Source organism: Conger conger, chromosome 2 (assembly GCF_963514075.1).
Source record: "Conger conger chromosome 2, fConCon1.1, whole genome shotgun sequence".
Lineage (NCBI taxonomy): Eukaryota > Metazoa > Chordata > Actinopteri > Anguilliformes > Congridae > Conger > Conger conger.
This window is the reverse complement of record NC_083761.1, coordinates 43,069,587-43,084,025: the sequence shown is the minus strand read 5'-3', so window position 1 is coordinate 43,084,025 and position 14,439 is coordinate 43,069,587. Positions and strand designations below refer to the sequence as shown.

General features: G+C 44.3%; 1 protein-coding gene across 2 annotated transcripts; it reads left to right on the top strand.

Moving 5' to 3' along the window:
* Positions 1-670: 670 nt before the first annotated feature.
* On the top strand, positions 671-13,559 carry LOC133122994 (26S proteasome non-ATPase regulatory subunit 3). Of its 2 annotated transcripts, XM_061233326.1 has the most exons (13): positions 671-1,004; positions 1,273-1,335; positions 1,761-1,951; positions 2,814-2,951; positions 3,503-3,639; positions 5,491-5,681; positions 5,829-5,932; positions 7,522-7,636; positions 7,966-8,085; positions 10,642-10,745; positions 11,407-11,562; positions 11,691-11,741; positions 13,230-13,559. In XM_061233326.1, the coding sequence occupies exons 1-13, from the start codon at positions 848-850 to the stop codon at positions 13,305-13,307; spliced, it is 1,605 nt and encodes a 534-aa protein (XP_061089310.1). In that variant the 5' UTR covers positions 671-847; the 3' UTR covers positions 13,308-13,559. The 2 variants fall into 2 exon arrangements, with proteins under 2 accessions (XP_061089310.1, XP_061089311.1); XM_061233327.1 differs by lacking the exon at positions 1,273-1,335 and having other exon boundaries at positions 672-1,004.
* The last annotated feature ends 880 nt before the right edge of the window (positions 13,560-14,439 follow it).

Sequence of the window (14,439 nt, the reverse complement as noted above, 5' to 3'; positions counted from 1 at the left end):
GGAAAAAAAGATCCTTAACTTGCTGTTATCTACGCTAATGTGTTATTGTTCATGAAGGCGTGTCTGGCAAGTTGTTATTTTTTGGATTCTGGACTTACATGTGATTTATTGTGTTTGAGAATATTTGCAATAAACTAAGTCTGTTAAGACTGACACTATGACTTACCAAACGGTGTTCCTGATTAGCCTACACTAATTGATTTCTGAACGGTTACAGGAAGTGTTGAACAGTGTTGGCCCACTTTAAGTGTAGCCTTTTACTTTATTTCTAAGAATACAACAGAAGCCTAATAAGAAATAAAGGCCTGCCTCGAATACAAGCCTGCTCCAAATAAAGGCCTGTGCTTTGTGCAGCCTAAGTAAATAAAAGACCCCGGCCACAATTTGAGGATTTACGGTAAGATGACAAGTTATAGCCACAAGTTATAAGACATTTTTCTCTAGCAATAACTAAGTAAGCTTGATATCTCGATTAGCCTACAGAGGTAACCTTGGTATCGTTAGAACGCTTACATTCTCCTCTTTCGAGTAGGTTCTAAAACTCAAAATATGTTTTGTGGTCAATGCGACTGATTTTTATGGAGCAGGTCATAGTATTTTTTATTGTACAAATAAGCGATTCACTCTGCGATCCTTCAGTCTTGCCTAACTCCACTAGTTCTAGGTCTTATCCCCACAATCCTTTGCGTCCCATTCGGACTTGCTTGTTATTCTGTTCATTGCAGAATTTAGCTGGCTAGCAAGGAAAGGTAACTATGTAGCTAGCTAGCTACGTTGATAAGAATAAAAGTGCACAATCACATGTAACATTTATAAAGAATTAATAAGTGAATTCGCTATTGACGAAATGAAAGAAACCACGAAACGGCGAGAAAAGCCCCGTGACTCCAAAGCCGAGAAAAAACCTGAGCCAGGCCCCGAGCCTCAGGATGTGGAGATGCCGGAGGAAGATGCTGCAGCTGCGGGAAAGCCTCATAAGGAGCTTGACACGCTCACCCTTGATGGTAAGAAGGCAGAGCAGAAGCCTGGATGAACGGATATCACATCACATAACGTAACGTAACGTTATTTATTCAAAAGACTTGCATTGCCAGTGCGTTCGCCGCGCACCTCACCTTGCGTCTGTCATCACAAAAGTACTGATTCATGCTGTTTGTATTAACGTTAGCTGTAGTTGTAGTGTAGTTATTGCTCTCTCGCTAACTAAGTCTATATTGCCCCACATTCAGCGATTGTTAAAAAAAAAAAAAATTGCGTCTGTGTATATTTTAGGGGCCGTGCATCAGGACGACTCAAGTGTGATTAAAAGCAAATCGTTTCAATTAGTCATATCAGGTAAAACACAAGTTGTTTAACCCTTGCATAAGTAATTGTTTGTAATGTAATTATAGTTCTCCTCTGTCCTATATCCCATTAGGTTTGGTTTATTGATACTTGAATCATTCATCATTTCTTTTAAAAGATAATTTCCTGAATGACGCTATTACAGACGTATTTAAAGCCAAATTGAACTTGAGAGAAATTGAACTTGGTTCAGTAATTTATGAACATGTGTTCATGACTATCTGAATGGCTTTCTCTTGACATTGACAAAAGTAATTTAAGACCGATTAACAGAGGAGATAATTTAATTCTCATAACAGGCTGTGTCTTGCATGTTTCACAAAATCTAAAGGCAGAGGCATGGCTGTATTGTTTTCATTGGTTGTCCTGTGGCTGTGCTTTTATGGCCTCTCCCCTACCCTATTCCTCTGACCCAGACATTAAAGAACATGTGAAGCAGATTGAGAAGGCTGTGTCTGGGAAGGAGCCTCGCTTCGTGCTGCGGGCCCTGCGGGCCCTCCCCTCCACCAGCCGCAGGCTCAACCCCAACGTCCTGCACAAGGCTGTCTCCGGCTTCTACACCTCTAACGCTGCTGGAAAAGAGTTCCTGCTGGGCTTCCTGGAGGAGGTGAGGCCTCTCTTCCAGCCGTTTCCCTCACGGTGACATAGAGTTGTGGGTTTCAGCCGTTTGGGACAGAAGTGTCTCACTATGAATCGGCGCCCCCCACTGGTTGATCGTACTCCAGCACATCCACTTGTTATGTTGCACACGAAGCGTCCTCTTCTGACTCTTCCCTGTCCCAGCCTCACTGCTGCTGACCTGTGCTCTGATAATAAGTGATGCATGACATCAAGCTGTAGAGGGGGACATATGCGTGTCTGCGCTCTCCTGTATGGATAGGAGAGTTTGCGGCAATGAGCACTGATAAATACAATTTGAAGAGGAAAAGGTAAAAAAAAAAAAAAAAAAGTCTTTGTAAATTGGGCCGGTGATTGGCCGTCATACCAGCCATATGAACAGATTTGTTCTTAAATGGCTTGTTCATGTGATTTAAGGCAACTAGGCGCTTTCTCCAATTTTCTTAAAAAAAAGAAAATGTACGAGCCGTCCAAATCCTGTAGTTAGCCTGCTGTTTTCCAAACCTATGTTTTTGACTAATTTCGGACATTCTTCTGAAGTTACAAGCGTTTGTTGAATCTGGCATGGTACACTCGTATGAGTCTTATGAACAAAGTTAGAGAAAGGTAAGATAAGAATGTGAAAATGTTCTTGCATGAGGCCCATTGTTCTTTGAGTTTACGATTCAGGTCAAGTTTTCATATTAGAAGTAGACCTTGGTTGTGGAGTTCTACAGAGAGCCTTCAATTTCCAGCCCTGTGGTGCAAACGGCGGTCTTCAATTCTTCATCAGTCAATCAGTGAGCTCTCTTGGATTTCTGTTAAAGCATTCACATGGTTCATTTTCCTGAGCGTTTGCGTTGTGCTTTCAGCCTATGGACATGGAGGGTGATGTTCAGTTCCGGCCCAGGACAGGGAAGGCAGCTGCTGCACCCCTGCTGCCTGAGGTGGAGGCCTACCTACAGCTGCTCGTGGTGGTTTACCTCACAAACAACAAGCGCTACACGGAGGTGAGGCTCCACTGTTTATTTTCTGGTTAAAACACCACAGTGCTGGTAACGCCATGTTGTTTGCTGCTTGTGCTACGGTCTCATTGAGTCCTGCAGTCCTGGAATATTGCTTGGTTAATATTGTCATCATCTGGTCTGATCATGCTACGCCAGTCAACTCTGTCCTGTCCGAATAAGAACTTTGTTTAAACTGTCAATGTAAGGATTTGGGTTAAACCAGTCAGCATTGAAATGATGCAATGGAGATGAGTTGAAGTGCATTGAAGAGCTATCACTGTGATTTCATTGTAATTGTATGTATATGTCAGGATCCCCTTCAAAAAGAGATTCAAATCCCAGTGGGGTTTTCCTGGTTAAATAAAAACGCAAAAGCCAGCTGATCTTCCCATACTGGTTTGCGTATATGTGTATTACAGTGATCCCATAAATAAGTGTGCACTGAACCCAATTTGTGAATCTCAGATACAAGTGCAGTGGTCTTTGAAAGGAATGGCCATGTTTATGTCGTTTATGATTCTCCTTCCGTGGTGTCCCGTCCGCCCCTCCTACAGGCTCAGAAGGTGTCTGATGAGCTTCTCCAGAAGATCAGCTCTCAGAACCGCAGAGCCCTGGACCTGGTGGCTGCCAAGTGCTACTACTACCACTCCCGCGTCTATGAGTTCCTCAACCAGCTGGATGCTGTTCGCAGGTGAGGCATCACCCCGCATGCATGCACACACACGCACACGCACACGCACACGCACACGCACACGCACACACACACACACACACACACACACACACACACACGCACACAATTGCAGAAACACAAGACCATGGGCTCTGCTTTGGCCAGTAATATTATAAATGCAGCACCCTCCACAATTGCATAGGGCAGGATATCAGTGGCCATCATTTCCATGATTAACTTCTCCTGGTCCTTTGTTCTTGGATCGGTTGGGGTCCACTCTGGTCTTATCAAATGGTAAATGGTAAATGGTTGGCATTTATATAGCGCCTTTATCCAAAGCGCTGTACAATTGATGCTTCTCATTCACCCATTCATACACACACTCACGGCGATTGGCTGCCATGCAAGGCACCGACCGGCTCGTCAGGAGCATTTAGGGGTTAGGTGTCTTGCTCAGGGACACTTCGACACAGCCCGGGCGGGGGATCAAGCCGGCCACCCTCCGACTGCCAGACGACTGCTCTTACTGCCTGAGCCATGTCGCCCCCTATCAGACAGTTGTTTGAGTGTGGGCTTTGATGCAGCTCTGTCTTCTTTAGGTTGTGCTGTTTATCACGTGCCTTCTTTATGTTTTACTTTATGATGTGCCCGCAAGTTGGTTGTATTTTTCTGTTTGAGGCCGTTCGATCCCTGACTGACAGAGCCTGTGCATATTTGTTAAACAACTTAAACCACATTAGCTTTTGTATCAGACCACCCAATTTTTAGGTGAACAAAATTATTCTGACTGACAGGTGTTTCTTGTTGCCCAGATGTGTCCTGTTAGATTGATGGGTGCATTTGTATTAGAAAAGATGAACCACATGACATTAATTACATTAATGGCATTTGGCAGACACTCTTATCCAGAGCGACGTACAGTTGATTAGACTAAGCAGGAGACAATCCTCCCCTGGAGCAATGCAGGGTTAAGGGCCTTGCTCAAGGGCCCAACGGCTGTGCGGATCTTATTGTGGCTACACCGGGATTCGAACCACCGACCTTGCGGGTCCCAGTCATGTGCCTTGACCACTATGCTACAGGCTGCCCCACTACGCTACAGGCTGCCCCACTACGCTACAGGCTGCCCCACTACGCTACAGGCTGCCCCACTACGCTACAGGCCGCCCCACAACGCTACAGGCCGCCTCATCTCCTGTTCAGCTTTTTATCTCAACCCCAAATGCATTCTGTTTATTACAAAAACGAAGGAATTCCAATACATTTGGAGGGGAATGTATATTGAGAAATTGTCATTGTTTATTAACTTTTCAATATTAATTTCACAAACTAGTTAGCAATTTCCCGTGAAGACACTGCTTGACTTCTACAAGTAGTGCAGACAGTGCTGAGAGAATTATAAACAATGGAGTTGGAGCGCGCTCTGCTGGACAAAATATTCGAAGACACCATTTTTTGCATTTTTCTGCGTTATATGTTCTGTTAAAGTTTTCATTTTGCCGCATATCGGAAAAAATATACGCTGTTACTGACATCTGTGATGGGCCCATATCAGCCCACCTCTAGTTTGCTGCTGGAACCCAGGTAAGGATAAGTAAATTACCTTTTCTGGTGTATTTGAGTATGAAATCAAATATTATTAAAATGAATATCAATTACCCTGCCTTCTAGTCCTCTTGGTTGGCTCAATCGCACCAGGCGAGATAAATCGAGTACAGAAAAGTATTTGAATCAAAAACAATTATGGATTTGACCCCGGTTTGGGCCTGACCAGAATCTTGGTCCCAGTCATGTACCTTAGCCACTTGGCTGCTGTTGGAATAGTGTTTGATCCCTTTCAGTGACCCACTCCCCCATTTTGTTCACCAGCTTCCTTCACGCTCGTCTCCGCACCGCCACCCTGCGGCATGACGCTGACGGCCAGGCCACCCTGCTCAACCTGCTGCTCCGCAACTACCTGCAGTTCAACCTTTACGACCAGGCCGAGAAGCTGGTGTCCAAGTCGGTCTTCCCTGAGCAGGCCAACAACAACGAGTGGGCTCGCTATCTCTACTACACAGGTCAGTGAGAGAGCAGTTGCTCAGCCCGCTACCTCTACTACACCGGTCAGCTTGTAGCTGGAGTGTGTTAGTGAGCTGTGGGTGCAGGAGAGACAGATGTTGCTGGGGGTGAACCGGGTGATGCACTATCCCCCTCCCCTGCTGCAGGTCGCATCAAGGCCATCCAGCTGGAGTACTCTGAGGCCAGGAGAACACTCACCAATGCCCTGAGGAAGGCCCCCCAGCACACCGCCGTGGGCTTCAAACAGACGGTCAGCACAGCGCGCATGTGACAAGTTACCACGGCAACTATTTCTCTCCCCTCTAGATTATAGCTAGGTGGATTTCAAATGAACACATGCCCGTTATAAAACAGTGCACAAAAGGGTTATACTGATCAATTGCAATGATGATGGTCATCTCCTCTTTGCACCAAATAGTCACAATGAACTGTTTTCATTTGGACTAGAATTGTCTTGTCAGTCATAATGAGGCTGAGAAAAAAACGAAAGGTCACCACTTATACGCACAAGGTCCCGTCTCCCCGGAGATCTTCCTGTATGCTACAGTCAAACCGCTTTGGGCTCGTAGCTATGCCGGCCACACGCCTGCACAGCACAGGATGATGGGTCTTCATGCTGTGTTATACAGAACATTCCTCATGATTATCTCCGTCTCAAACCCTCACTGCCTTCGGAACAGGTTTATAAGCACATGCTCACTGCTCTGGCTTTTCACAGAGATTCCAGTGAAAGGGTGTTACCGCCACTCCCGTTTTCCCCTGTGCGGGTTGTGCAACTTCATCGTTTGCATGCTGTATGTTTATTCACTGACCCTTTGATCTTGCCCCTTGTTGTCTCATTGGTTCAAATCATTGCTTTTGTATAAATAACTTTTTTTTTGAGAGTGGATGATAACAGAATCGGGAGTGTACATGACTACATTTGCAATATAAAGTAGTTTTAGATTGTCCCTGTAAAATTTGAAATAATACGATGAAAATGTATTATTATTACTATCACATGTCACATGTTATATAGATATATTACATCCATTCAAAGTCAGGTTGTGAAGGCTGCATAGCTCTTAAGAGCCTCTAGGAAACGCTACATGGCTGGTTTCTATGAGAAAGTGCGTTATGGGAAGGGGAGGGACACGTTTGCAGACCGTCCTTGCGAGGGAGGCGGTATGAAAGCCCTTTATGCCATTCACACTAACGGCAGGATGCAGCGGCCGGGTGAAGCTCCACTGAAAGAGACAAGAGACAAGCTTTGAGCTCCTCTCAGCTCCTCACCCTGAGCCTGTTCCAGCGGCCTCGGCGCACAATGCCCGCTTTACGCTTTTCTATCATTTCAGCAGCATTTAATTGGAAGGTCAGATGTTTGCGTCAAAAACGTAAACCCCCCCAAAAAATGTTTTATTTCTTTGAGTGCTGAAACCTTGTGGTGAAAGTTAAGTTGTAACTTGGCATCTTTTGACGTCAATAATTTGGTGGGCACATGTATTTTTCAGGATTGTTGTTGCAGATTTATAAAGTATGCTTCGAGTATGTGCAAAATGGATTTTAATGTTGGAAACATTTTTATTGAGATATTTACTGAACATAAAAAATACATGACACAAAGCATTGCCATGTTGCCTTCAACAGCTTATCTCAAAACTGTATTGTCTGTAGATAGAACCTTCTGGACACTTGCTGTGCTCATTTCTGAAAGCTGTTCAGCCTGTTTTCCGTGTGCATGTTGAAAGGGACCGGGCCACTGGCCCTACAGTGTGGCCCTCAGAGTCCCACGCTTTGCGTGGATTTGACCGCGCCCTGCTGTAACGGCCCTCCTCCCCAAGCCCTCTCTCTGTGCTGCAGGTGCACAAGCTCCTCATCGTGGTGGAGCTGCTGCTGGGAGAGATTCCTGACCGGCTGCAGTTCCGCCAGCCCTCCCTCAAGAGGTCCCTCATGCCCTACTTCCTGCTCACCCAGGGTAAGATTGCCACCTGTCCACTGCCTCTAACTGTCCACTTTAGTTGGGTCATATGCGTAGTTGTTTTGGATTCAAATACTTCTCTGTGCTCGATTAATCTTGCCTAGTGCAATTGAGCCCACCAAGAGGACCAGAAGAAGACTTTTTTGCGCAGGTCTGGTCCAAATACACATTACTCCCCCCGACTATTGCATATGAGCTGTCATTTCTCACATTTATAGCATTTGGTGTATCCGGCTTCAAAGCCCCGCGATCCCAGCAGCTGTCGGTGTGCTGTGTTTACATGCTAACTGCTGTGTCCATGACATGTGACTGATGTACTGTCACAGCCGTGAGGACGGGAAATCTCGCCAAATTCAACCAGGCCCTGGACCAGTTTGGAGAGAAGTTCCAGACAGATGGCACCTACACACTCATCATCCGCCTGAGACACAATGTCATCAAAACAGGTGAGTGCCTCTCGAGAGCCGGAGCCCCGTCACTGTCACGTGCTTAACTCAAATTAATTTAGCTGACGTTTTTTTAATATATATATATATATATATATATATATATATATATATATAATTATCAATATTTTCAGAAATCTGTGTGCGAATGTATGTGTGATAGGAAACTAACTAATAGCTTTCGCCAGATTCATGAAGGACGCGTAGACAGCTTTTTTCAAAATCCAGGTGTGTGTTTTGATAAAAACCAAGTAATGGTAAACGTGTGTGTAGGGAGTAGCATAAATTGATGCCCCTAAAACACCATATATGGAATTTTGGCTTTTTAAAGAGATAGTCGGAAAAAGAAAAACAGCAGAGATTGAAGTTCTGTTAATGAAAGAACAACAAGCCAAAAACATATACCGATCAGCCATAACATTAAACCAGTTTTCGGTACGTGCCGGTGTTTTGGTACGTACCATGATCATGTCTATCACGGCTATAGTGATATAGTGAGTTTTTCATATTAAAAAAATAAAATAAAGACCCGCCATATTTAAAATTGCATGGGATCTATTCTGACATAGGTTTCACCACATGCAGTACCAATTCCAATGGAGGGAAGAAGGGTGAAACTGATTTAGGCCAAGCTTCGAGACACAGGCGGTACATGATATTAGGTTAGAACTGGGCATGGTACAGTCTGAAGAGATGCCTTCAGATGCCCTCCTCTGGAGAGCTAGGATGGAGAAGCTCTGTGGTCGGGACAAGTGAGAACCACTGACGCGGGTGGCCAGAAGTGCAAATTGCCCAACTGCTGAGTGGAGTGGTTGAGCTGAGTGTATGGTTGAAATATGTCCTGCAGGAAGGAACTTGTTGGCTGCAGCGTAGGCCAGCAATTGGAGTCGGAATCTGACCCAGGCAGCAACTTGTAAGTGGTCTAAGCCATGATGTATGAGAACTTTGGAAGGATGGAGACCCGGCTGGCATTCTGGATGATCTGTAGTGGCTGGATGGCGCAGGATGGTAGACTTAAATAGAGAGCACTAGGCCTGATGAGAGTAATCTAGCTGGGAGATCACTGTAACCTGGATGAGTAGCTGCCTGGAATACGTGCTCAGGTCAGGACAGCTCCTCCTGATGTTGTACAGAAGGAATCTGCGGGACTACGTTGCTGTATCATGCTCATTAAAGTCCAGCTGGTTGTCCAGGACCTGAGCAGTGCATGAGGCAGCCACTCTAGTACCATTCATGATGATGGTGAATTCTTGCAGTAGGGAGGGTTTGTAAGGGATGAAGAGCAACACTGACTTGTCCTGGTTGAGCTGCTGGATAGGAAGCAAACCAAGAGAAAGCAGTCCCAGAAATGCCCATCTCAGCTAGAGTTGAGAGAGAGTGGTGGTTGAGCATGTCTTGTGCAGACTGGTCAAGGAGGATCAGGACAGAAAAGAGGGATGAGGCACTTGTGGCAAAGTCACAGCCAGAAGCGCAGTCTCCGTTGAGTGCCCAGTTCGGAAGCCCGACTGGTGAGGGTCAAACAGGTTGTGCTGATGGAGGAAATATGATGAGTTTTGGACAGAATAGGCAATAGTGATACAGGTAGTTGATGACCCCAGAGGGGTGTAAAGTAGGGTTCTTAAGGGGTGGGGAAATACAAGCCATCTTAAAGTCTAGGGGAGCATAGGGAAAGGAGCTGTTAATGACAGAGGATAGATAAGGAAGGTGCTCACTGGATATAGGCCGGATGCTCTCCTTCACAGAAAGAGTAACCACAGGGTTTCCTCCAAATCATGTTTTTCCAGATCCATAAGCTTCTTTATCGTTTATGCAGTATTTGTCCCAGTTAACTGAGCTCCAGTAATCATCTTTGTAAGCTATTCATTTATGAGTGCTGTTGCATAGGAGGCCTGTGGCTTATCCAGCGCAAACTTTGTTGTCATCTTGACCTTAACTGTTTTTCCAAAAGCGGTTATAGGCCTCAGAACTATGGCCCAGGATTTTTAGCAAGAATTTCAGTACAGGCTCAAGAGGTCCTCGTTCAGAGTGCACATTCTTAGATTTTATTAGAGGACATTTTTATACATTTAGGTGTCACGTGTAGAACTTTCAGCAGTTTGTATACATAGTCCCCCATGTATAAACACAGCTGTATTTTTTACATGGTGAAACCAAAATGTATAAAAATGCCCTATAATAAAATCTGAAAATTTGGACTTTAATCACATGTGATTTTTTTTCAAATACAAATCTCAAATTGTCGAGTACAGAAGGCAAATAATAAATGTGTCTTTATCCCAAACATTATGGAGGGCACTTTTTATGCATGTATTACAAAGTGTAATTCAATAGTTTTCTTACAAAAGTGCCATTTATCTTGTAGAAATGGAGCTTAGGTGCCACCCTTATTTTCAGTAGAGTATTCAACATTCCAGTGGGGATTCTCTTTAGAAATACACCAGTCAAGTGATAATCCAGTTTGGGAACACCTGGTTTATACTGTACAAAATTCAGAATGGTCATTGACTGACCCAGACAGCCTTGTTGTGAGAGATTATCCTGTCTCACTCTCCACAGGTGTGCGCATGATTAGCCTGTCCTATTCCCGCATCTCTCTCGCTGACATCGCTCAAAAGCTGCAACTGGACAGCCCCGAGGACGCAGAGTTCATCGTTGCCAAGGTAATGCGTAATGCGCCCCCATTCCCCCGTTCTTCCCCATACCGGCAGGTATAGTAGAAGCAGGTATAAGGTTCGCCCTCATACCTGCAGATATATTAGAAACCAGGGTGGTGAATAAGGTTCTCCCTCATACCTGCAGATATATTAGAAGGTGAACAAGGTTCTCCCTCATACCTGCAGAGGTATTAGAAACCAGGGCAGTGAATAAGGTTCTCCCTCATACCTGCAGAGGTATTAGAACCCAGGGTGGTAGATAAGGTTCTTCCCCATACCGGCAGGTATATTAGAAGCCAGGCTGGTGAATAAGGTTCTCCCTCATACCTGCAGATATATTAGAAGCCAGGGTAGTGAATAAGGTTCTCCCTCATACCTGCAGAGGTATTAGAACCCAGGGCAGTGAATAAGGTTCTCCCTCATACCTGTAGAGGTATTAGAACCCAGGGCACTGAATAAGGTTCTCCCTCATACCTGCAGAGGTATTAGAACCCAGGGCAGTGAATAAGGTTCTCCCTCATACCTGCAGAGGTATTAGAATTCAGGGCGGTGAATAAGGTTCTCCTTAATACCTGCAGAGGTATTAGAATGCAGGGCAGTGAATAAGGTTCTCCTTAATACCTGCAGAGATATTAGGGCAGTGAGTAAACTTATCTTCACACACCAGGCAATCCGTGATGGAGTGATTGAGGCCAGCATCAACCACGAGAAGGGTTACGTCCAGTCCAAAGAGACCATGGACATCTACGGCACCCGGGAGCCACAGCTGGCCTTCCATCAGAGGATATCCTTCTGCCTGGACATCCACAACATGTCCGTCAAGGTAACCCCACCTTTCACTGCTCTACAGATGACAAACAGTTGTGACGCTTTTGATCTCTTCTCTCTTTTTGACCCTTCAAAACCACAAAGAAATATTGAAACTTGTATTTTGCCCTTCTCATTCCACAGGCAATGAGATTTCCGCCAAAATCGTACAACAAGGACCTGGAGTCTGCAGAGGTACGGGAGGCATCCGCTGCTCAGCGCGCCTCTGTCCTTTAGACTAACAGATCTGTCCCATTTACTGTGGGTGCACAGCGATGTCTTTCACTGAAATGCACACGGAAGTCAGCCACTCTACCACTGTGATTACCAACTACAGTCATGGAGTGTCAATGCAGTGTTTTTTGTTCCAATCAGTCTCCTAATTAAGGTTGTTTAAGGTGCGTTTAAGTTCCATAATAACATACTTTTAACACAGTGCAGGTGTGAGTTATTTCCATTTTCATTGTCTTTGAATTCTTTGTTTTTGATGAATGGTTCAGTTTCATTGACCAGTTTACTTCAACTGTAGGTCCATAAATGTCAATAAAGAAGCTACCCCTTTCAAAAAGAATCATTTGCCACAGCACAATGCAGACAATGAAAGTGTTGGCTATTTGAAAATTGATCTGATTAAGGATTTTGTGATATGACTATCCCTATTTTTGCGATATGACATAGTGTGGTATTACAAGGGTGAAATATCTGTCATTAGACATTACTGGCCCTTTTCCATTGCACAAAAGAGTTAGGGAACCATCTGTACCAGGAACCTCGGTAGTTCCTGGAAGGGGTTCCTGTTTCTCTTTGTCCACCAAACTTTGATAACCAAGAAAGTGACCAAAAGATAAAATACTTGTTTTACCTAGCCTAAACATCTCAAAATGCCATTTATTAAGGGAAGGTTAGGTTATCTAAAATGAATGTTTTCTTTTTTGGTATCTCTGGACTGTGAATCAATGTAAAATACACTGAATGTGAGGGGTGAAATGGCAGGGTGCGGCAGGTCTCACAGGCAGGCTTGGCGAGGCAACATTCCATGCTCAGAGGATGGGAGGAGTATGAAATCCGGCTCCGATGACCAGCTTAGCACAGAATAACTACGCAGTTGGGTGCCATACAGTACTGCGATGGGAAAGGGCCTTCGAAAAAGTAACAGCTCCATGTATTTCAGTTCATATATTTCAAGGTTGGAGCAAAAACCAACATACACAGGGGAGACTCCAGGGAGTTGCGACCCTTGATGTAGAGTGATAGTTGTTTCAGTTCATGAAGCTTGATTTATGGAGAGTAGATTTAGTTTTTTTTTAAGCTTAGCAGGTCCATGCTGTTGTACCCCTTTTCAACAGGTAACTTCCCCTTATTTGCTCCTGTGTAGATTGAACCTGCTAAGATATCAGGAGCTGAAAAATTCAGCTGAAAGAAAGGGACCAGAGTTGGTAAATTAAATAATTTGGGCAGAGTTTAAGAGACCACATGATGGCAGTGTTGTTGAAAACTTTCTTGGTGTTTGCTGGCCGGTAGTAAATGGAATTTCCCAGCCTGAACCCCCGCTAGAAGTTGTAGGAGGGAAAATGTGACAATGCTAAGCTCTCTTTCACATTGACAAAATGAAAATTTGAGAATGGGGGTGAGTGATTTGTTGGTGTACGGTTTGCCTGGTTCTGAGGGCATCTTGTTCCACAGGAGCGTCGGGAGAGGGAGCAGCAAGACCTGGAGTTCGCCAAGGAGATGGCCGAGGATGACGATGATAGTTTCCCATGATCCTGTGGAGTGATAACATGCACACCTTTTCTTGGCTTTTCAATAAACACATCTGTTTGTGCTGCTTACAGGTTGCCAGAGCAGTTCAGTTGATCTTTGACTTGTTGGAATTAGTGGTTTTCCGCTGCAACCTGTCAATCCACTGTCAGCCTTCAAAGTGCCAGTTAGTCATTGATAGCAGAATTGAACTTGTTTGTTTTGACTATAAAGTCGCATGTCAAATTACATTATTAAACTACAACAACTCAAGAAGTCTGTGTTCTTTCATGTCCAAGATATATTTATTGTTATACTGTAGCCACATAACGTAGTAGTGAAACATTCAGGGAAACCTTCATGCTTCACTTGAGTATTTGACTGTTGTCTGATCAAGTTGTCTCTCAGCAACAGTTCAGCTAGGGTGGAAAACAGTTTGTACTGCCCATACATATCCTTCAACCAATTGTTTCCCCTCATTAAGAAATTTTGAATTGCTGGAATAATTGTGAATGCAATGTCATGTCTTCCTCACTACAACTTTGAGTGTAATCCCTTCATAAGGTTGTGGGGTAGAGGGGGACTGGAAAGGCAAGTTTCCTGTTCGCCATGGTTTGTAACTCCCTCAAACCAAAAGATGCCGGGACCCTGTTACCCATCCTTAAAGGATGCTGCCGTCAGAGGCGAGATGGATTGTTGCAATTAAAATGTTTTCTACACCTTATACTTACCTGGTTTTGTGATTTTTGTGGATTCAGGAGTAGATATGCTGACATTGGCTTACATAGTACCTTCTGAATTTTTCCATACTTTGAAAAAGTATTTTAAATCTAAACTGAAAATTCTGTTTTGATCTACTGATATGTAGGTTGCAAATATATGCAAATGAAAAAGAAATTTTCAATCAATTTGTTTTGGAAATCCACAGAGGTCAAGAATCGATAGAACATTCGTTGTTTACTCAGCGGTTGTCCGGAGGAAATATGATTGTTGGCCGTTTTTTCCATGGCATACACATCCAAACTACTGCCTACATGGGTAGTGTTACCATCTCTGGTTTACAGAGAAAAGATGAGCCCACCTACATCATTTTCTGATGAGTACTAGCCAAGCCGTCCCTAGGGCCTTTTCCACAATGCAAGATAGCTGAGTTAGT

What these genes read in the sequence shown, in the direction of transcription:
- LOC133122994 (XM_061233326.1), top strand. Translation starts at nt 848, where the DNA reads ATGAAAGAAACCACGAAACGGCGAGAAAAGCCCCGTGACTCCAAAGCC. An exon ending in CCGTGGGCTTCAAACAGACG is followed by an intron (nt 5,933 to 7,521) that starts GTCAGCACAGCG and finishes TCTGTGCTGCAG; the next exon opens with GTGCACAAGCTCCTCATCGT. An exon ending in ACACAATGTCATCAAAACAG is followed by an intron (nt 8,086 to 10,641) that starts GTGAGTGCCTCT and finishes CACTCTCCACAG; the next exon opens with GTGTGCGCATGATTAGCCTG.